Here is a 24121-nt window from a genome sequence, read left to right on the forward strand (position 1 = left end):
AGGTATGCATTGATGCATACCTTGGGTGACTGTAATTCTGGAGTTTGACTTATTCTTCCTACAGTTAACTATGTATTTGGAATAAACACATGGCTTTTTGTTTGAGGTGATGTGTAGCTGTGATGATGCTGTGGATACAGAGTAAAATTTAATCATTTTAAAATTCATGAACTCAAAAATATTTCCCTACCTCTTGCACTTTGGGTTGACCTGTTTGCTTTGCCCTGATGGAGCTGGATGAACAACAGTGATGAATGTCCAAATTGTCTGGGTCTGTAGCAGTTACAGAGCCTTTCCAAAACTTATATATAATGTGAATAGCACCATGTGAAGCTCACAGGGTATGTAAATACTGCTAATTATTCATCAGCCTTTCTCCATCACTGGAATGAAACAAACAGCAGGCATGACTGCCAAGCCATATAGGAAGAAAGCATGATGCTCCTTTGCTGCGTTGTTGCTTGCATTATTGGTCAGTATACATGGGGCCCGGAGTTCAAACATGTCATGGTTTGTCTAAACCCAGCATGTCTGCCAAAGGTAAATGTCTGCTATCTGCTCTTGCAAATGGCAACTTGGCCAGGCCAGCTATATCGAAGTGACCTCCAGCTGGCAGTTCACTGACCAGATGTTTGTCTGCTTTGGGGAGAACTATAAAGGGGGTCTGCTTTTTAAAGACATCCCATTGGTTAAAGGAAAGGATTGCAAAACATACTTGAATGTAGATCAAGAGGTTTCTTCCTCCATTAAATTTGACGCACACTATGGCTACTTCCTGGATGCCACTTTTGGACACTTGTGAAGCTCACCATCTAGCTTCAGCAGATTTTATAGACTGAATGTTGTATTATCACTTACCATTTTGAGTGTATTTTATCCTCAATAGAGAATCATAATTCTGAGCAATTCTCATCTTCAACAGAGAACAGAATGAGAACATTGAGTCATTCTCATCCTCAATAGAGTATGGTATCAGGACTTGATTCGTGTCCTCAATAAATAACCCTGATACTCATCATTACATTGACTGACACCCTGAATGGATAACACGAATAATGTACTGTAGTCGTACTATTTATGAGTGCTGCCTGTTATTGTCTAGCAAGGTACAGTACCAACACATCAATAGTTATAAAGGAAAACCTTGACAGTCCATATCATAACGAAATACAGGGTGTCCCAGAAGTCTCCATACATAGTGGAAATTATCACTTTTTAGCAAAATGTAACTTTATTTACAAAACATCCTATACATGATTGCCATTTCTTTGTAAACACACACATTCTTGTCCCTCTCACTCATGATGATCTCGTGTTAACACATCTGGTGTTTTGCATGTAATTGCATGTCCATTGCAACCTTACGGCAGCTTCCCAGTCCAGTCATGAGAATGATTTGGTTCTTCTTTTGTCAAAAACATTCTTAAAGTCTATCTGTTAAAATGTATAATGTAAACTAAGTATGAAAATTTTTGGAAGACATTTTGCTAAAAAGTGTTAATTTCCCCTAGGTTCAAAATTAACTTCCCTGCAGGTCTTCTACTTAGTCACAGAACCATGGTGGCATACATGATATAGCCAAAAAAACCAACAACTTAGCATTGAACATCCAAATCCATGGGTATTAATAATTAGTTGGTCACCCTTTTGGTGCTTTAACAGCCTGCATTCTGATCAAACTTTCCACTAGATTTTGGAATGTGGCTGTGACGATTTATATCCATTCAGCCATGAGAGGGGAAGAGATTGGGGACTGATGTTGAGCGAGGAGGCCGGGTATACAGCCGTCATTCCAATTCATCCCAAAGTTGTTTAATGAAGCTGAGATCTGTGGATTGTCGTGGGAAATCGTTTGGGTCTCTTAGTGCCAGTGAAAGGTAATCTTAATGATACAGCGTACAAAGATATTCTAGACAATTGTGTGCTTCCAACTTTGTGACAACAGTTTGGGGAAGAACCACATAAGGGTGTGAGGGTCAAGTGTCCACATACATTTAGCTATATAGTGTATAGTGTAACCATGTGTTATTAACCTGTCTTATCTTTGCCGAACTGGTTTCAATCATATGGATATACTTAATCTGTAAAAGGAAAAAAAGATTTTCTCCTGTACATCAAATACTCATGTTCCCTGAGGTATCATCCCCTGCTGCACTATAGTGCCTGGTTTCTCTTCTTCATTTGCAATACATATCATAATTTAGTCTGGCTCCCAGTTTTGTCCCTCCAAGGTGCTTCTCAAATGCAGCATTCATTTGCTCACTCTGGGCCTGACTGAAGTGGTTTCTCCAGTCTCCAACTTCACCTACAAATATAACATTACATTTGGTAAGTACCTTTATTGTCGTTATACATACATATATGTGTACAATACAACAAAATTGTATTTCACATATCCCATCTTGCAGGAAGCTGGGTTTAGAGTTCTGGGTTAGGCACGGTACAGCACCCCAAAGAGTTGAAGAACAAAAATAAGATAATAGGTTTAATAAATTTTATCTTTAAAGGCAGCTCTGTGGAGCTGTTTATACAGAATCAGTGTTTGTGGACTTAGATTCACATAACCAGTAACTGTATTTTAAATTAGACCACCCATTAGGTCTCAGGAACAGTTCTGATTTAGTATAACGAGACCTCAAGGGTGGTGCTGGTATTCGGATTCTCAAACTGCCTCCTTTTCCAGTGTTTGCTTAATGGCATTGACTTTGTAGCAGTTCAGGGAGTTATTTGACTGTATAATGTTATAAAGAGCCTTATGGGAAATTACAATATTTGGTATAGTTAGACACTTGTACAAATATGACAAAATTGAGAATACAGAGCTATCAAATATATAGTCATGGGAAAAAGAAAGTACACCTTGTTTAAATTCTATGATTTTTATTTATCAGAGCCTAAATAACAATTGTGTTTTCCTCACCAACTTCTATAAGCAAACAAATAACCTCAGGTGTTAAAGAAAAAAACACAATGTCACCAACCTTGAGACGGTACGGAAGCAGGAGCGGGAGGCGGGTGAACAGAGTAGGATCAGGAAGTTCCGGAAGCGTAGTCGTAGAGTCAGCAAGGGTCAAGCGATCGGGCGAACAATACAAATGGGGATATCCAGAAAGCGTAGTCGAGACAAGAAGCGAGGGTTGAGGATTATAAGAAACAACGAACTAGATAAGCTTGGTAACGCAGCAAACTAAGCTACTGAGCGTATACTTCGCATAGATTCTGGGTGGATGTCTTCCCTAAGTACTAGTGTGTGTGTGTGTGTGATTGGTGCCAGGTGTGTCTGATCAGAACTCCGGGGATGGTGAGCGCATGCGTGCCTGAGAAGTGAGTATTGCATCTTGGGAATTTGAGTTCTGATCGGACCGAGCTGTGACAGAACCCCCCCCCCAAAGGGTTCACTCCGGGAGCAGAGTTCTTTCTTGGCCTCCCCCGGGGTCGTGGGCCTGGGAGATGAGGATGAGTGACGTGAAAGTCCTTGGTGAGCTGTGGATCCAGTATATCCTGCTTGGGAACCCAGCACTGTTCCTCAGGTCCGTAACCTTCCCACTAGACCAAATACTCCAGCTTGCCCCTCCTGCGTCTAGATTTGAGGATGTTCCTGACGCGGTAAGCCGGTTGTCCATCAATCTCCAGAGGGTTCGGAGGAGTTTCAGCTGGTACTTCGGTGGCTAGAGGACCGTTAACAACAGGTTTGAGACGTGATACGTGGAATGAAGGGGAGATGCGGCTGTGTCGTGGCAGTTCCAGACGGTAGGTGATTTCATTGACCCGCTTGAGGATCTTGAATGGTCCAGTATATCGTGGCGCTAGTTTTTTACAGCCGTGAGCTTGTCTCAAGTCTTTTGTGGACAACCATACCCGATCGCCTGGTTGGTAGTTAGGGTGTTCTTTGCAGCGGCGATCTGCTTTGTGTTTGTACGTGTCTGTCGTCTCCTTCAGGCGTCAATGGGTGTCAGCCCAGACATGCTCACTACGTTTGAACCAGTGGTCAACGGCCGGAGCTGCGGTGGGGGTTGCGTTCCACGGGAACAGAGGGGGTCGGTAACTGAGCACGCACTGGAAGGGGGTGAGATTGGTAGCCGAATGGCGTAGTGAGTTCTGGGCGTACTCGGCCCATGGCAAGAACTTGCTCCAATCCTCTGGGTTGTTGGCACAAAAGGTGCGGAGGAATCGTCCCAGTTCCTGATTGACTCGTTCGGCTTGCCCATTGGCTTGTGGGTGATAACCGGAGGTGAGATTCACTGTCACTCCCATCTTCGTCATGAAGCTGGACCACACTCTGGAGGTAAACTGCGGGCCCCTGTCACTGACAATCTCCTCCGGAATGCCGTAATACCTGAACACATGCTGGAATAGAAGTTCAGCTGTCCTGAATGCAGTGGGGAGAGCGGGTAAGGGAATGAAGCGTACGGACTTGGAGAACCGGTCCACTGCGACTAGAATTGTGGTATCTCCTTGGGATCTAGGCAGGTCTGTTACGAAATCTACAGATACGTGTGACCATGGGCGTTCGGGGATAGGTAAGGGCTTGAGCCTCCCGGCGGGGAGGGTCCGAGGTACTTTACTCTGTGCGCACGATGAACAGGACTTCACCACCTTGTGTATATCTCCTATCATATTGGGCCACCAGTACTTCTCTTAAAGGGGATGGTGTGTGCGTTGTGTTCCAGGATGTCCCGTACCGAGTACCGTGTGTGCCCAGATGATGAGTTCTTGGCGGTACTCTTCAGGTACGAAGAGTTTGTCAGGAGGACACTTTACAGGTACTTGGGACTGGGGAATCTGCTCTAGTTCCGCGTCCAGCTCCCACTCTAGTGCACTGATAACACATGAAGGACGAATGATGTACTCCTCCTGCTCGTTGACCCGTTCTGTCTGATCAAGACGAGACAGAGCATCCGCCTTTGTGTTCTTGGACCCGGGTCTGTAGGATAACGTGAATTGAAATCTAGTGAAGAATAGGGCCCATCGGGCCTGGCGGGGTGTGAGTCGCTTTGCAGTGCGAAGGTACTCCAGGTTCTTATGGTCCGTGAAGATGACAAATGGATGTGTAGCCCCCTCTAACCAGTGTCTCCACTCTTCCAGCGCTAACTTAACTGCCAAGAGTTCCCGATTCCCCACATCGTAGTTTCTCTCGGCTGGGGAAAGCTTTCGCGAGAAGAAGGCCACCGGGTGAAGTTTTGGCTTTTCTCCAAATCGTTGGGACAGAATGGCTCCTACCCCGGTTTCTGATGTGTCCACCTCCACTATAAACGGTCTGGATGGGTCTGGATGTTTGATGAGGGGTGCAGTGGTGAAGGCCTTCTTGAGCTTGTCGAAGGCGGATTGGGCAGTGGAATTCCATGCCAGACGTTTGGGTCTCCCCTTTAGCAGGGATGTGAGGGGGTTGGCGACGGCACTGAAATTCCTGATAAATCTCCTGTAGAAGTTTGCAAACCCCAGAAACCTCTGAGTTCCTTGATGGTCGTGGGTGTGGGCCAGCTTACTACCGCCTGGACCTTTTCTTGGTCCATGGAGATTCCCTCGGGGCTGATGACGTAGCCCAGAAACGTGATGGTGGTTTTATGGAATTCACACTTCTCGGCTTTCACATATAGCTGGTGACGGAGCAGTCGCTGTAGCACTCGGCGAACGTGGTGAACATGTTCTTCCCGGGAGTCAGAGTATATCGGTATGTCGTCGATGTAGGCGATCACATGGCGTCCCAGCATGTCACGTAACACATCGTTAATTAAACATTGGAAGACCGAGGGGGCGTTAGAAAGCCCATACGGCATGACCTGATACTCATAGTGGCCTGAAGTTGTGCTGAACCCAGTCTTCCATTCATCTCCCTCTCGGATCCGGACCAGGTTGTATGCACTGCGCAAGTCCAGTTTCGTGAAAATGGTGGCCGTGCGTAATTGTTCCAGAGCGGCTGGTACTAGAGAGAGTGGGTAGCGGTACTTGACGCAACATTGGTTTAGTCCTCAGTAGTCGATGCACGGTCGTAACCCTCCTCCCTTCTTCTCCACGAAGAAAAATCCCGCGGATGCTGGAGAAGTGGATGGTCGTATATACCCTTGGTGCAACGCCTCCTGAATGTACTCTTCCATGGCCTTTTGCTCAGTGATCGTTAACGGGTAGACCCTCCCTCGTGGTGGTGTAGTGCCTGGGAGCAAATCAATAGCACAGTCGTAATCACAGTGGGGAGGTAGTCCGCTCGCCTTCTTCCTACTGAATACCTCTATGAGGTCGTGGTAAACACTGGGGATCTGAACGTTATCTGCTTTATCTGGGCTTTCAATGGAGGTGGATGCTACGGAGATCACCGGGACTTGAAGACAGTGAGAAATGCAGTGAGCTGACCAGCGCGTGATTTCCCTTTGGTTCCATGAAATTTGGGGATTGTGATGTTCGAGCCAAGGGAGACCGAGAACCACTGGGTGTCGAGCCATCACTATGACATGGAACGTGATCTTCTCCTGATGAAGGGCGCTGGTTCGGAGGTTAACAGGTTCGGTGCAGTGGGTGATTATGCCCTCTCCTATGGGGGCCCCATCAATGGCTTGGACTCGGCGGGGGGTGCAGAGAGGACGAACGGGGATATTATATTGGTGTACAGTCTCTTGGCTAATGAAATTCCCCGCCGCTCCCGAGTCGATCAGTGCTTCTAAAACACAAGAAACCCTTGAGTAACCCACTATAACGGGCAATACGAAGGCAGACTGAACAGAGTGCTGGGTAATGGGTTCGGAACTCACCCCTGCCTGAAGTGGTCTGGCAGTTTTGGCTTCCCCTCGGGTAGAGCCCTGTTTGAGAGGGCATTGTGGCACGAAGTGGCCCCTCTCACCACAGTAGAAACAACGGTGTTCACGGCACCGTCATTCTCGTTCCTGCGTACTCACCCGAGTCTGTCCCAGCTGCATGGGTTCACTAGAGTGCTCAGGTGTCAGTGCTTCCGCCTCACCGCGTCCGGGGCGGTGGCTACGTAGTAGACGATCCAGGCGGATAGCTACGCTGATGAGTGGGTCAAAAGGTCATCGCGGCATGCCAGCTCCGTTAAGATGTCAGCATTTAATCCCCGGCGAAACATGGCTTTTAGAGCGGGTTGATTCCATCCGCTCCGGGCGGCAACAGTGCGAAATTCGAGGGCGTAATCCGCCACACTCCGTGATCCCTGCGCCATGGACAATAAGTCCTCCCCAGTCTCCCGGCCCTCTGGAGAGTGATCGAATACCGTGCGGAAGCGTGATGTCAGCTGCTCAAACGTGCTGATACGGTTCCCTTCCTGTTCCCATTCCGCGGTAGCCCAGAGGAGAGCTTTCCCGGTTAAAAGTTCCATGAAGTGGATGATCTTCTGACTCTCCGTCATGTCTGGGTACGTGGAAAAAAACAGGGAGCACTGGAGTAAAAAACCCCGGCAGCGTGCGGGATCTCCATCATACTTCTCTGGCGCTGGAGTGGGAGGGAAGCGTGGGGTCGGCACCGTAGCAGGCTGCGCAGCTTGATTTAACCGAGCTACCATTGATCATGTTCGCTAAACATCCGGCCATGTCCCTCGATGGCGTTCGGCCAGCGATTTCCCACTGCCTCCATTAATAGGCGAAGTATTCTGTCACCAACCTTGAGACGGTACAGAAGCAGGAGCGGGAGGCGGGTGAACAGAGTAGGATCGGGAAGTTCCGGAAGCGTAGTCGTAGAGTCAGCAAGGGTCAAGCGATCGGGCGAACAATACAAATGGGGATATCCAGAAAGCGTAGTCGAGACAAGAAGCGAGGGTCGAGGATTATAAGAAACAACGAACTAGATAAGCTTGGTAACGCAGAAAACTAAGCTACTGAGCGTATACTTCGCATAGATTCTGGGTGGATGTCTTCCCTAAGTACTAGTGTGTGTGTGTGTGTGATTGGTGCCAGGTGTGTCTGATCAGAACTCCGGGGATGGTGAGCGCATGCGTGCCTGAGAAGTGAGTATTGCATCTTGGGAATTTGAGTTCTGATCGGACCGAGCTGTGACACACAACAGATTTCAATATGTAGTCATTTTTTTCCAAAAAGAAAACCAACATTCAGCAATCAGGTAGGAAACAATAAGTACACCCTATAATTCAGTAACATGTAGAACCACCTTCCTTTATCATCAATAACTTGAAGTAAATGTTTCTGTAGAAGTTCATCAATCTGTCACATTGTTTTGGAGAAATTTGAGCCCATTCTTCTTTATAACATTGCTTCAATTCATTGATTCTTGAAGGTATTTCTTTATGCACAGCTCTCTTAAGAGGGTTGAGGTATGGACTTTGACTTGGCCATTCCAACACCTTGATATTTTTTTTCAGATGTTGATTTGCCGGTGTGCATGGGATCATTGTCCTGTTGCATGATCCAATTTCAGCCCAACTTAAGCTCCTGGACAGATGGTCTCACATTTGAAGAATATTTTGTGGAGGTATAAAGTGGAATTCATCATTGTCTCAATGACTGCAAGTTTCCAAGGCCAGCCTCTCCACATCCAAGCCCTAGAGGGAGGCCCCATCAGAGGAGGTTCCATTACACAAAGCATCGAACCTTTGTGTCAACTTCAAGTCAGTGCTTTTCACCACAAAATCAGAAAGAAAGATCATCAGCTAGTTCCAATGCTAAGAATCATGTCTCCATGTACCTGCAGTGCTGTATCACTACTAGGGATCATTGTCACCACTAGGGATCATTGTCCTGTTGGAAGGTCCAATGACGCCGAAGCTTCAGCTTCCTCACAGATGGCATGACGTTTTCTCCTCTTGCCTCCCACACGCTGCAGGTTTCCAGTGCCAGAGGATGCAAAGCAGCCACAGAGCATCACCGAGCCACCACCATGCTTGACTGTGGACAGAGTGTTCTTTCTTCATTCTTTTTCCTCCAGACATACCGCTGATCCATCATGCTGAAAAGTTCCAGTTTTGTTTCACTGCTTCACAAAACAGAATCCCAAAACTTCTGTGACTTATTTATATGATTTTGAGGCAATTTTTCTTGTGCTTTTCAGTAGTGGTGTACGTCTTGGAGTTCTGGCATGGAAACCTTCTGTGTTTCGTACATGCCATACCATGCTCACTGAAACCTCAGTGCCTGTTGCCATCAAGTCTTGCTGCAGGTCTTTTGCAGTCACTCGAGGGTTTATCACAACCTGCCTTCTCAGAAATCTGGTTGCAGCCATTGATAGCTTCCTTTTTCTGCCCCATCCAGATATTTCATTCATTTTTCACCCCTAGCCAGTTCACGTATTTCATGTGTTCCAGCTCAAGCACACCTGGTGCAAATAATGAAGACCTTGATTAGATGCATCAGGTGTGCTTGAGATAATACCTGGTTTGTGCTGTTGTGAAGGATTCTATTCAGGTGGTTGGATAATTTTTAAAGTGGAGAAATCATTAAGTTGTATTTTCAGTTGAATTTGGGGAAACCAACTGATGCATTCATTGTGTTCAACTATTTCAATTGCTTTTGTTTGATTTGTTCATTTCAAACAGCTGAAAGTCTGTAAATTTTTACAATAAACCTGATTTGCTATAGGGTTGAATAATTTTCCACCTCCTCTACAAATTCCTGATAAAACCTCAACCTAAAATGGATGCAGCAGATATGCTCCGTGCATGTGGGCCCAGGGTGAGCAAATCCGGGAGAATTAGAGGCAGCATGAACGACTTGAGGCCCTTCTGGACCAACTCATGGTTGGGCCCGATGCCATGTGCCTCCTCAGGGAACTTTTTTGAAGAGGGGGCTCCCAACCTGGATGGAGCCATCTTCCACCCTCTCTGCCCCACTTCAGCCATCGCTCCGCCTCTTTGTTCCATTGGGGGCATTCCACTGCCCTTCTGCCCCAGAGAGGACACCATTATGGTTCTCAGCCTCACAATGGTCAACATTCCATTTCCCTGCTCTGCCTCGGATGTCACTATGCCTGGCTCCCACTCCGCACGTCACTCCGCCTTCCTACTCTGCCTCCTTTCTCCACTGAGGATGTCACTCCTCCCCCTGATTCATGCTGTACATCACTCCCCCTCTTGCTTCGTGGAGGACATCACTCCCCCTCTTGCTTCACGGAGAACGTCGCTCCCTCCCTGGCTCCACGGAGGATGTTGCTTTGCGGTGGCTGTCACTCTGTGCTCTTGCTCTGCCTCGGACATCATTCCACCCCTTAGCTATACAGAGGAAATCACTCTGCCTTATTGCCTGATGGAGGATGTCATATCTCCTGAAAGTACATCACCTGACCTTTTGCTTATTTATGGACTCTGAATATCACATTGTGATTTGGATTTGTTTGTAACGACGGGTAATTTTTAATAAACACATTCACCACAACTGTCTTTCTTATTTTTCATTTTTAAAAAATCTCCTGCCTTTATCTTACATCATATTACATTTGAGAAAGAAAAGGAAAATGCTATTTCCTTCTTCAGTCCACATTTTCTATCCCTGTTTTTTGGTTTAAAGGCAAGTGCTTGTGGATGGCTGATGGCTTGGTGGCTGTGGTTCAGGTGGTAGAGCGGGTTGTCCACTAATCATTAATCATCATTAACACTAATCACTAATCATCGACTTGGCGGTTAGATTCCAGGCCCACATGACTCCACATGCCAAAGTGTCCTTGGGCAAGACACTGAATCCCAAGTTGCTCCTGATGGCAAGCTAGCACCTTACATGGCAGCTCTACTACCATTAGTGTGTGAGTGTGTGTGTGTGTGAATGGGTAAATGGGTGAATGAGAACCAGTGTAAAGCACTTTGGCACCGCTAAGGTTAGAAAGTGCTATATAAGTGTTTACACCTCCATGTGTCTTCTCAAAAATATGACAACCTCGGAAGTGTGAACTACATGCAGGTGATATGCATAATCTGAATGACACGCCCAAAGAGAATCACCGTCATTTCTGGCTTGCTCATTATGGATCTAAATCTACATTCAGATTTCATTAAAGCTGTTTTATATATTAATGACTATTTTATAGAAATAAAATGTAATTTAAGTGAACTAGGATGTAAAGTATTACAATTATTACTAGATTTATAAATATTCTATATGTCATTGCAGTTATCTGAAAGCAACATGAATACTAATTGTTGATTCAGCTAAGAAGCTAGCATGATTAAAGCTCCATATGAAGAAAGTGCTTGCACTACAGTATATTGTGATCCTAGCCTTCTGCTTATGTAAAGTTATTTTCAACTTTGACTCGACATGAGCAATCAATGGCTAAGGGATTTTGTCATGTCTAGAGCAATGGTTCTATGGTGGTCCTGAATTCCCAAGCTTCCAATCATTAGCTTAGAACCTAAACCAATAGATTGGCCCTGCATCCAACATCATCTTACAAGGCAGACTTTATCACAATGATTCATAGTAGTTCACTTAAGTGTAATGCAAACTTTAAACACTTAATAATATCCTAGACTCATGTTCAAATGTTGGGAAATTTCCCATCACTTGCTAGACCCGAAAGCAGTGACTTTATATAAATAAATTCAAAAATATAAGAAAATGCCTCTACACATGTGTTCAAAAAGCCAGTCTGTTTTTTAAACATCCATTTCCAGATTTAGTCCCCTCTTGGTCTTATAATAACCTCCATTCTTTTAGGAAGGCTTCCACTATATTTTGAAGCCTGGCTGTGAGGATTTGTGCCCATACAGCCATAAGAGCATTAGTGTGGTCAGGCAGTGACGTCATGCTAAAAAGCCTGGGGCACATCAATGTTCCAATTCATCTAAAAGGTGGTTGAGGTCAGGGCTCTGTGCAGGCCACTCAAATTCTTCCACTTTAACCTTGGCAAACCATGTCTTCATGGACCTCGCGTCGTGCACAGGGGCATTGTCATGCCGGAACATGTTTGGGCCCCTTAGTTTCAGTGAAAGGAAACGGTGATGCAAAAGCATACAAAGACATTCTATACAATTGTGTGCTTCCAACATGTGATGGTCAGATGTCCAACTACTTTTGGCCATATTCTGTGCATTGAAAACTGGGTTTGTAGCATTCTTTACCCACCTTTCCTGAAAAAGACATTTCCCATCTGGCCATGAGAATCTTTGGAGCCTTTTTTCATGGCATCAAAGGTACTCTCTCCTGCAATCATCTCTATCTGAGCATCAGTTAATTTAAAGCCAAAAAACTCTGCCACCTTCTGAACACTTCCACTGAGGTCCTAATAGACAAAGAGAGAGAGATGTTTATAGGATCTAACTCATCATATTATGTATGAGTAGGTGAGAAAAAGTACATACGTGCTTGAGTTCCTCAAATGTGATGATCATGATGTTTGAGTCATACATGCGCTTTTCCCAGGCAAGAGCATGGTCAAAGTAGGAGCCCCATGGAACTGAGGAGAAATTTGAGAAGACAAAATTATGAGAATATGGTAGTAACATGTGAGTAAAAGTATCCCAGGGAAAAGCCAGTCACTGTAACATTCTGGCAAACAACCAAATAGGGCATTGACCATAATAAGGTTTTTCTGCCTATAATATACTCTGACCTCTCTACCATAAATATATTGCACCAAAATAACATTTTCTGACTTTTTTTCTTTACATGTATTAATTTATTAATTTTATTAATTAATTAATTTTTTAAATCTCGCCTAGGCTTTCTGCAAAGATCATGTAAGAAGCCATTTTCCGTACACACTGAATCGGTGAAATGTTTTTTGATAGATAGTGAACTGAACAAAAGCCTAATTAATTCAGCTTGTAATCATACAGACTGTCAATATGTCTGTGATGGTGCTACACCATCATATCACTTATCAAAACAGAGAAGATTATTTATAGACTCATGACACAGATGGTATAGTTTTAATGGTTTGTTAAAATTTAGGGAAATTTAGGCAACAGTATATAACTCACTGAATGAATTAGTAATTATTGCAGTACTGATATAAGAGTGGCTTAGTGGTGAGCACGTTCGCCTTACACCTCCAGGGTTGGGGGTTCGATTCCCGCCGTGGCCCTGTGTGTGCGGAGTTTGCGTGTTCTCCCTGTTCTGTGGGGGTTTCCTCCGGTTACTCCCCAGTCCAAAGACATGCATGGTAGGCTGAACATGTCCAAAGTGTCCGTAGTGTACGAATGTGTGTGTGTGATTGTGCCCTGTGATGGACTGGCACCTGGTCCAGGGTGCCCGAGACCCTGAAAAGGATAAGTGGTATAGAAGATGGATGGATGATATAAGAGTGACTATTGATCATTGGAGTGAATAGTAATGAAGCTTGTGTTTAAATGCTTTGAGTGACATTTATCTGACATGGAAAGACTCTAGAGCAGGAGTTCCCAAAATTTTTGGGCAAATGACCCAGACTTTTATTTATACATGTAAAAGGGAAACATATTTCAGTTCAGTAAAACTTGAAAATGTTCAAATTTCACCATCCAAAGGGTTTTCCCAGGCTACCACATAGACATGTCACATTCCTGCTTAAAAAGCTATAGATGTGAATTGAATAAATGTGAATATAAGGTTACAAAATGCTGTTATTAGACTATTCTTATCTGGAAAAAAACAAAAACAAATAAACATGTTACTTGTTACATGTTACTTCAGTGGGCTCCTGAGTGGTGCAACAGAATATAATTCACCCTATCATGGGGAAAATGCAGCAGTGCTACAGCCATTTGTAGCCAGAAGTTCAAGAGAGCCCTGCTCTCAGTCAAAAAGATGGTAGTACTCTCTCCCCTGTTAATCAAAGCAACACTAGAAAATTGTGGGCATTTGTCAGCTCATGTATGCGGAACAGGTTAGTTGGCACTTTCCTATATATTTGTTCAGCTGCCTTTTGACATACTGTAACATAATTGGCTAGCTTTGTCTTGGAGGAATCACATGCTGGCCTTTATCCTCCTCGGTTGGTAGCTGTTATGCGATAGCAGATAATTAGCTAATGGCTGGGAATTTGCAAATAAAATTCTGAGAAAGTTGGGTAAAAGAAAACAAAGGTATAATTTACAACCCTTGCCACCTTTTTAATTTCATTTCAAACGTATAGTATAAAACCTGTGTACTGTGTCTGTGTGCTGAGATGGCAAAATATATATAAAATATATTTTAAAAATTGTTTGTACCTTCACCGCTTATAAAATCCACGAAGAACTGATCCCAGGTCTCAGCAGTTGGCAAAACTGGATTCTTGTTTGAAAAGTGATAAAATGAGACCAACGTGTCCTTTGGGTTGCGGAAAACAACCAGCATCTAGAACAAAGCAATTGAAATACACCCATTGATGATGACATAATATTCCACAGTCCACCTAGGTACAAGATGCCTGTCACAATTTAACACTGTTACCAGATCTGTGTGACAAAACCATACTAAGTTGTCAACAGTGTTCAGAAAGTTACTCAAAAAAAGTAATCCACTACAGATTACTAATTATTACTTTAAAATTGCAATTTGATTACATTACTGATTACTGCATATAAAAAGTAATCAAATTACTAATTACTTTACTTTCAAGTTACTTTCAAAACCTATCAAACCTACAAAAATACACTACAAAGTGAAACTCAGTCCTTTCAGTAATTTTAGCGCGCGTCAATTTATGACATGATCAGAAAAATTTGGATTTATCATAAAACATGCCTCAGGTGTTGTCACTGTTTGTAGGACTACCAGACCAATAAAATATAAAACTTTTCTAACTAGGTTAGTTTGGTGTCGCTAGCCAAGGGGAGGCACAACTAAGCCTATCATTGTATGGGTTTAGCTGCTACAGTGCCATGCAAAGTACATTATTTTTCCTTATGTTCTTCTCAGATCATGCTCACATAAACTGTAACTCATATAGACATTTACACACCTTGTTTTCTTGCTCAGCATCAGAGGATGTTACTGTTTCAGTTTCAACCTCTTTACTGGTTAAAAAAAAAAAAATAAAAATCGGCATATATCCATTTTTCTTCACATTGACTGTGAGCTAGCATTTGGAAGAATTTAGATCTGTCAACACACAAGTGTTTCCACATATTTTCCTGTAAATCCTGTCTGACTGTCTCACTCCGTTCACTTAAGATAAAATTACAGGTAGTCTTGTTTTTACTGACGTTCAGTTACGTAGTGACAAACCGCTCTGAGTGGAGAATTATTCGGGGCTAAAGAAAAATCTTCAGGGCTACAGCTCCCAATGCCCAGGCCAGGTTATGCAGGTTATAAAACGTGGCCAGGTTATAAAACGTGGTTTATTTTAAAAACGCATTTTACTTAATATTGTTTTCTTAACAACAAATTTGTAATGCAAGTAACGTAATTATATTGACATCAGTAACTGTAATCAAATTACATAATTTAAAATGTGATGCGTTACATTACTGTGTAATCAGAAAAAGTAATTAGAATACAGTAACAAAGTAACACAAAGTAATGTGTTATACCCAACTCTGGTTGTCAAAACAAGCCCAAAAACTGGGCCACAGATTAGTAAAATCAGTTGAATTCCAAAACTCATAATCTTATCCTCCACATAGTACCTGGTTTTATACTCATTACTTTCATTTAATAATCATTACTACCATTGCAAACTTGTGTGTGTGTGTGTGTGTATATATATATATATATATATATATATATATATATATATATATATATATATATATATGGTTACTTTAAAAATGTATTCCGTTACAGTTACACATAAAAAATGTCATCAGCAAAGTATCACAATATGAAAGTAATGTAACTGGATTATTTTTGGATTGCTTCAAGGTCACATATGTAAGTAAAGTCAAGTGAAAAGCAATATGATCTAAAATACTTTTATTTAGAGCTTATTTTAGAGCTTAAAAACATGTTCAATGTTTGGATTTGTTTTAATAAAATGAATAAATAAATAAATAAAAGATCATTGCTTCTGATGCAGGTGACATTACATCACAAAAGATTGAGTAACCATATTCTGGTTTTCCAAAAAGAGGACACATTTTTTCCTTCATCTTTTTTTTTTTCCTTTGGTGGGGTACACTTAAAAATACACACTGTTAGCATCACTATATATATATATATATATATATATATATATATATATATATATATATATATATATATATATATATATATATATATATATCTCACTCTGCCTATGTTTTATATTTTACATTTTTCCTACATTCTTTTGAATGTCCATGGAATAAAAGATCAGATGTCACGAGTGAACCTTCTGCCATCATTTACATCATTTGAATGACTCATTAAAAGATGTATTTGAGACATCACTGACTATGCTAAAGACCAAAACTGAATTTTACATTTGTCTTTTACCTGAAGTTGATGTAAAAAGCATATACCTTAGTTTTCTTTTGGTAGAAAGAATGTGGTATTTTATCAGGATGCATGTGGGTCCCCAGTAATCGTGGAGATGGGACGTGGTGAAGTAACTGCAACACAGGCATAATGTGAAAAATGGAAATGAGCATTCCATTTGATATTGAGTTCAAGTGCAAATATATCTCCAAGAGATAGATTTTATGTTGAAAAAATGACAGCTATGTTGCAGCATTTTCATATACTCATGTGAGATAGTATATAACAGAAATGAGTTTAGTTGATTTTTTTTGACCCATCAATGGTAGGATACGAGAGTGTTCATCCATCATCTATCATATCTGGTATTTACTACATCCAGAAAGTTCCCACTTACATTTATTTAATGAACAGTGATGTTTCTAGGATTTTTCATTTCATTTGTCAAATTAACAGGGACAAATCTTCTTACCTGCAGTGTTTCTGGTCCAAAGAATTCCAGTAGAGGTGGCATCTTGGATTCTACTTTCTCTCCGGTGCCAGCTGTTATGATTTTGCGCAGAATTGCGACCATCCAGTTAAACCCTGGGACAGTTTGAGATCATCATCTTCTTCATTTTCACCATCACTTCTTATCACCACTGTCTTGTTACAGTGCCCTCCACTTATATTGGCACCCTTGGTATATATGAGCAAAGAACGCTGTGAGCCTTCCTTGCTCATATTTCCCAACGGTGCCAATATTAGTGGAGGGCACTGTATATAGTTAGCACGGCTCAGTAAGTTCTTATGGAGCAAATCCTTTGGGTATGCAGGCAGTTTAGCAAACACCAAAACAGCCAGCCTGCCTAAAGATGTCTTGCTAGCTAAACACATATTGAGCTAATACTTGGATACTTACATTCCACATGGACATACAGTGGTGCCTGATTGTAATCCCAACCGATTGAAAACTGACCTAGTGTAACTGGTATGGAAGATATTCCATAAATTTACTATATAGAATTACACAAAAGGAAATTTATACCTGAAGTGACTGTCTGGATGTGTGCATCATCCCCTTTAATTTTCTGACTGCAGCAGGTAAATGTTAACTTCCTGTCTTTGCACCTCCTCTTCCCTTTCTGTAATGTGTTTTCATGGGAGAGGTAGGATTTTATTTAGCTCTGATAAATCTGATTTCATCTTTGCCTTAAAAATCACTTTTAAACTAATATTATTTTTTTCTAAATCATATTTACTGCATTATATCCCATGTATGATTTATTATTTTCATGTTTTTACTTTAATTAAGGTTATGATTAGTTTTATACATCATCCGTGGACTTTAATTTGGACTAATTTATTTTACAGGAATGTTGAGGGCAAAGGCACACTGTTTGAGACTGTGTTATCTCTTTGTCAGGTATGCTTTTTTTTTTGTCATTTATGTTGTTTTATATAAGTCTATATTATTTTACCTCCTTTCTGCCCCTTTCCGCAATGTGTTTTCATGGGAGAGGATTGTTGAGGGCGGCAGCACACTGTTTTAGACTGTGACTACATTTACATGGACAGCAGTAATCTAATTATTGACCTTAATCTGAGTAAGATAATAATGTGATTAAGGTGTTTACATGAGTCGCTTTTAGAATACTCCTGTCATGTTCCCGTTTTACGTTTTAGAACATAATTAGATTAACAGCCCGTGTCATTACATCACCGCGCCACGCCGTCCGACGTCCCTCCAGAATTTCACGTATCAACATACAGTTCGTCTTCGTTATGGTACCATATACAGTTTTGGGTGTTTTTATTTATTTCTTTTACGAATACTTTAAGTGCAGTTAATTATTTGTCATGCTATGCGTGCTAATGGACAACTGCTTGAAGCGGTGGGTGTGTCCCAAATCGCGTAGTAGCCGAGATAAATGTATTTTTCCCCACTACAGGCCTGTAGTAGGAAAGTATGCGATTTGGGACACAGCCGAACTCTCTTGTTCGCCATAAAACGTAAAACTGCCGTGTGTGATCGTGTCCTGTCACAAAATGCGGTGAAAACTCCCACACGACGTTCATAATGTGATTAAGGTGTTTACATGGCACTACTACACATCCATAATGCGACTAAAACAGGAGTACTCCACCTGTCTTAAGTAGATTATTGCTTACTTCGAATATGACCTTAATTAGATTAAGGTAAGTAAAAATGGCTGCTTACATGGTAGCTTCTTAATTAGAGTATGGTCTTAATCAGATTAAGAGTGGATTATTGTTGTCCATGTAAACGCAGCTTGTGTTTTCTCTTTGTCAGTAAACGAAGATTCAACCCAATTGCCGCCCGCCTATTTATTTGGTCAGAAGAAAACACACAACGCAGACAACAAGCAGTTACACTAGTGACCTAGAGGTTCGCATACTTTTCCCACACACAGATATGTAATACTGGATCATTTTTATCAATAAAAATCCCCCCCACACTATTTTCAAATCCTAGCAGTTTTCCAGGGGCTCATAATATTTTTGGGACTTGTGTGAAAATCTGATGGTTTTACATCACATTTGTGCAGAAATATAGAACATTATATAATTTCTTCAAACTTTCAAGGACCACAGTATGTCTAATCATTTCAAATAGAAGAATTATCAAATGTGCTTACCCACTCTGTACAGATGACAGCAGGTAACAATGATTTATATGGTTTAAAATGCCCAGATAAAAAGAAATTAATAACAATAAATCTAGCCAAAAAAAAAAAACAGAACAGGCTGAAATAATCAGCAATTATTTCCCCACCAATGTTAGCAGGAACAGAGGTGAATCGAAGACTGAAGTGGGTGTTGCTAATAAGTAAAGTGAGAACTCGTTTCCCATAGTGTACCTATGGTTCTTTAAACATTGTCAGTAATGTCTTCTTTTTTTTTAAACCACAAATGCGATCACTTTACCCTTGGTTGAGATATCTGAAAATAATTTTATAAAATAGTTTTCAGATCTAAATATAGAAGGATTTCATTAAGTAAAGGGTTTTCCCAGGCAACCACACAAATGTAATATTTATAAATGTTAATGTTAAGGATAGCTCTTCTGACTATTTAATAGGAATCTGGTATGGCTAAGATCACTTTAGACTTGACATCTAAGGTCTGCTGAGGTCCCCATCATGCACAAGAGGGGGAAGGTTACATGGCTCTGTATAACTGAGGGGCCCCATATCGAGGGGGCACTGCTCCAGTCTACCATGTGGAGAAAGGCCATGTTTCATTTTATATTTCCCTCTGGAGCTTATCTGACATCTCTGCATTCTAAACACAAGAGAAAAAGCAATCTATGATTCACATTCCTTAAGTTCATGACCTCTTTTGGACCTTTTACCCAAATAATCAACAAGAAGCTGTTTTTTGCATAGTTGCTCCTATCCTATAAGTAGTTACAAAATAAGGGGTCACATATTACATATTACAAATTATAATATTAATATAAACATCATCTTTACACAGACAAAATGGTCATAGTCATACTTCAGCTTCATACATTATGATGAATCAGGCTAATCTCTTATTTAGAAAATAATTTAACAATTTCATGCAAATTATGGTGCAAACATAATTCCAAATGGTATTTGCTATAAAAAACATTTATTTCTCCTTAAACTCTTTTTTTCCCCCACTTACCACATTTTGGATAAGCCACCAGCATTATATCATTGCTCCGTGCCTCTACAGTCTCCAAAGCTCGGAGATTCTCCTCAGGGCTTATGATAACAGGATACAGTACACCATTATACCTGTAGAGTTTCTCCTCCTCCATCATGCTCTTGGCCATCTCTACTTTGGACTGGAACTTGGTTGGGAAAGAGTTCATGCTCATGTTGTGTTCTTCCACTGTCTCCACTCTCTGTATCTCTGCTTTGGTTTTTCCCACTTTTTTATGCAACTGGATAGAATGCCATTGCTCTCTAGAAGTAGGTGAACAAGCATCAGGGCCTCTGTGACTGGATGTGTGGTGATAGGTGGAGCAAGGAGAGAAGGGCACATCCCTTCAATACCACATGAATAAGTAATGAGGTTTCTAGTTGCCTCAAGGGCTGGTTTCCTGCCTGTCAAGATGATGAACGGACTGATCAAATGCTTTTAAAATGTTTTAGGGAGGCCACAACAGGGAAATAACGCTCATGCAAGCACTTTCATTCTAACCAGCAGAAAGCATTATTGTGGTAAAAGCAAAGATTATTCATATGATGGACAGAGAGTAAAATAACAAGAATAAAGGAACACATAGACCTAAACTGCTGCCTGTTACTCTATGTAAAGTTAATGTTCCTGTTGATATTGTAACATTTATAGTTCAATATGTGACTTCCTAATTGATTCACCCTGTCTATGCACAGGGAACGGTGATGTGAGAAGCCACTTCATGGTCTTTAAAAAAAAAAAACAAAAAAAAAAAACCCTGAAATGCAGTGCCCATTCACCAATTGATGTACCCTATCTTGCAGTTTCTTGCACTCTAAAAAATGCTTGGTTATTTTTTCTACCCAAACTTTGGGTTGAGCCTTTTGTGTCATTTAATTGGCTTATTTTCTCAGTCTTGTGTAGTTTTCTGTAACCCAACCGCTGGGTTAGTAACTGGGTCATTTTCACTGACAGTTGAATCAATGCACTCCTCCCCCACCCCGACGCATCAGCCCAGTTCCTTGGGCCAAATCAACTCAGTTTGAATTCGCCTCAGAGGGAGGTAGCGGTTTTCACATGGACAGACTGTTAAGATTTATTTGGAGAAACACACTCAGAAAGGATACTTTTTGTGTTATTACTATTTCATCACATTTTGTGTTAAATTATCCAATAAATATGTTAAAAAAGGAAAAAAATAATTCACACAAGTGACCAACACAATGTGTTAAATTGCGGACATTGCGGACTGCGCTGCCGATGTCATCATCCAAATCTGGACTCGCCTCAAAGTGAATGTTCATTGCTTTGAGCTTTTGATTGTGATAGCAGAGCAGGAGTCCTGAGGCAAGGAACCAAATGACGTTCATCACTATTTAGAGTTAATGCTGCGAAAAATGACTGGCCGGGTTTGTGATATTTAGGCAAGGAGCTTTCGAAAATGTATTAACTGGAAAACATTAACTCAGCGAGTAATAATTAACTTTACCTATAGTGACGGCTTAAATAGTGAATACCATGTACTGCTTCCTCAGTGTTGGCATTACTCTACTAGTGTCATGTGTTCATGTTGGCTGTGAAATATGGACTGAGGTTATACTATAATTCTCAGGGTCTGCATCTTATCTGAGGCTCTGAGTTAGGGTTAGCTAGCTGGATAAGTGATGCTAACCTAGACGCTCACCTGAGTAGATAGCATTACTTTAGCATACAGCTCGCAGTAATGTTAGCCATTCCCATTACCTTTTTGAAAGTTAACAATAGCGTAGCATTACAGCTGTTCACCATGATGTAATACAGAGAGTGGGTTAACGTTAACTGCCTTTAGCAAGTGTTTTGGACAAAGCAAGCTGTATTAATTAGCATTAGGAGGATGAGTTAGGGCTGTGTTTCTTCATGTATTTGGTGAATGTTAATGCTGGTTAACAGGTGCAGACAGTCAGTGGCTAACAGAACTTAGATAGCTCAGAACTGTTGAGGCCAAAAGTTTTTCACAATGTTAACATGACAAAAAGAGAGGATGGGGTTAAAGTAGATTGTAATGCTTTCCATGATCTCTGTAATGTAGGTTGACTTTTGCTTGTATTTCATCATTTGTAAGTCACTTTGAATAAAAGCATCTGGTAAATGAATAAATGTAAATGTAAATGACAATTAGGTTGTGCAGAAAAAATGGGCGGTGTGGTGCTAAAGACTGGAAAATAAATATTCGAAACTATCTATATTTTCCTCGTGAGGCTACAGCGCCATTTTGTTCATTAGGAGGGTAGAGGTCACATTTCCAAAATTACACAGTTTGGGATTGCAATTTCTTAGTTAAAGCCCAAAGGCATTTTTCCATATTTTGTATCTAACAATTAACTAACACCCTTTTTGCTCTTTTACAGCTTTTCAAATGGAAAGGAGTAGGACGCTTGTCTTCCCAGATGGCCGGGAGATATGTAAGAAGATGCATCAACTCCAGTTTTTACAGTTTTTACATCTGTCAAATGTTTTAATGATTTTAATAAATGTCACCTGAATTTCATGCAATTGTTTATTTTGTGAACATTTTAGCAGAATTTTAGCATATAAACAAATTGCATTTTTTTTAGGATAACTGTAGGAATAAAAGAATAAACAACACATCTCTGTCATTTTTAAACACATATTGTGTGGAAATGTTTAACACATAGCATGTGTTATATGTACTAACACACTGTGTTAAGGTGTTGTCCTTAACTAGACATGCAGGTGTGTTAAAAATTAACACATGAATGAGTGAAGGTTCGTATCAATATATTTACCCATAAAACCATTACTACAGTAAAAAAAAAAAAAAAGTAAAAAAAATAATAATCATTTAAAAAAAAAAAAACTAAATTTTTAGTGTAAAAAATTTTTTTTTACACTAGAAAAAGCAAAAATATGCAATAACAGTCCATTGTTATGACATTAAATGCACTGTTATTTTTGTTTAGCTTTGGCTTGCCTGTTTGTAATGCCCACTAGATCTTAAGTTGGTTACTCAGTTTTTTGGATGTTTTAAATATCTCATTTGATCAAAATCTGATGTTTTTGTCTTTAATATTTGAGTCATTTACTTCAAAGTCTATATATAAACACCACTTTACAAGCTCTAGCAATACATTTCTGAACACCTTCTTGTGTATAAATAAGAGATACCATGTTGACATGTTGTTTGTTAATAATGTGGTATATTTGACATTTTCAAAGGGTAAAAATAACCCTGAAAATTTAAACCCATTTATGAAATAAAACACCAATTTAAAACTAAAGATTAACAATTTTTCTAGCAGTTTTCATTTAATTTCTTACAGCTTTGCCCAATGCAATTCTATTTGAAGTTGCAATTTAAACTTTAATTTTAATAATTTTAAATTATTGCATTGCCTTTTTTTTGCCATACTTACACAGTGATGGTTTTGTATTAAAACAATTTGGTTGTAATATAATTGTCTAACAGTAAATATTAATTTTAAAATTCAACAGTATCCAGGTGGACACAAACTTAAAATGAGATATAACCACTCAGTGAGGTGGATGTGTAACATTATTGTCACGTATCAGTGCCACTGCCACTGTCACCTCCATGTCTTCAGTCAGGATATTGACACAATCTATTCTGATGTTGGCTCTTTTTGCATCAAGGGGGTTTGAAGCTCAACAAACAAAACAATTGGTCAGGATTCCTCTTTGGCCACGCTGAAGTAATTCAAGAGAGTCGGTTCAGCTCAAAATAGAAACAAAAGTCACTTCCAAATCCAACAGGATGCTAAACAGTCCAATCACTTGTCAGAATGTTCATGAACACATAGGAAGAGTATATGAATCCTTTTTAGAAAAAGTCGCTGGTCATGGTTCCATGAATAAAAGTTTTTCCAACTCAACCGTTTGGTCTTTATCCCTTAGGAAGAAAACACAATGACTTGCTTACAAGTGTTTAGTTGAAAATGGGAAGCATGATGTATATCTTGGATGAGGCGCTGAATGATGTCCAGCAGATGGCAGAGTAATGTCTCTCCACCCAATGACCCTCAGCGATTGTGTTCACGCTCAAGGCTGTAGCCCGATCCAGCAAGGCCGCAATCCCGGCCAACGGAGATCCAATTGAGAAGACGGGCAACACACAACCCCATTTAATAAGTCCCTTACATTCTGAGTTCGTTTGGAAAAGCAAAAAAAAACTTGTAAGCTGTAACATAAAGAAAACACAGGAGTAT

At 40.8% G+C, this 24121-nt stretch overlaps 1 protein-coding gene and 1 long non-coding RNA gene across 2 annotated transcripts; one reads left to right on the forward strand and one right to left on the reverse strand.

Moving 5' to 3' along the window:
* Positions 1–1033: 1033 nt before the first annotated feature.
* On the reverse strand, positions 1034–20103 carry LOC108260570 (sulfotransferase 6B1). The gene is made up of 7 exons (XM_017460957.3): positions 19899–20103; positions 16717–16829; positions 16289–16378; positions 14075–14201; positions 12245–12339; positions 12009–12165; positions 1034–2305 (listed from the first exon to the last, which is right to left on the reverse strand). The coding sequence occupies exons 1-7, from the start codon at positions 20092–20094 to the stop codon at positions 2178–2180; spliced, it is 906 nt and encodes a 301-aa protein (XP_017316446.1). The 5' UTR covers positions 20095–20103; the 3' UTR covers positions 1034–2177.
* Positions 17349–22425, forward strand: LOC124626574 (uncharacterized). The gene is made up of 4 exons (XR_006981454.2): positions 17349–17392; positions 17598–17649; positions 18538–18633; positions 22286–22425. It is a non-coding gene; the product is annotated as an uncharacterized LOC124626574 (long non-coding RNA).
* Positions 22426–24121: the final 1696 nt, after the last annotated feature.

This window comes from Ictalurus punctatus, chromosome 29 (assembly GCF_001660625.3).
Source record: "Ictalurus punctatus breed USDA103 chromosome 29, Coco_2.0, whole genome shotgun sequence".
Taxonomy (NCBI): Eukaryota; Metazoa; Chordata; class Actinopteri; order Siluriformes; family Ictaluridae; genus Ictalurus; species Ictalurus punctatus.

What these genes read in the sequence shown, in the direction of transcription:
- LOC108260570 (XM_017460957.3), bottom strand. Translation starts at nt 20,094, where the DNA reads ATGAGCATGAACTCTTTCCCAACCAAGTTCCAGTCCAAAGTAGAGATG. An exon ending in GGTGGCTTATCCAAAATGTG is followed by an intron (nt 16,830 to 19,898) that starts GTAAGTGGGGGA and finishes AAACTGTCCCAG; the next exon opens with GGTTTAACTGGATGGTCGCA. An exon ending in CATTTGAGGAACTCAAGCAC is followed by an intron (nt 12,166 to 12,244) that starts GTATGTACTTTT and finishes TTTGTCTATTAG; the next exon opens with GACCTCAGTGGAAGTGTTCA.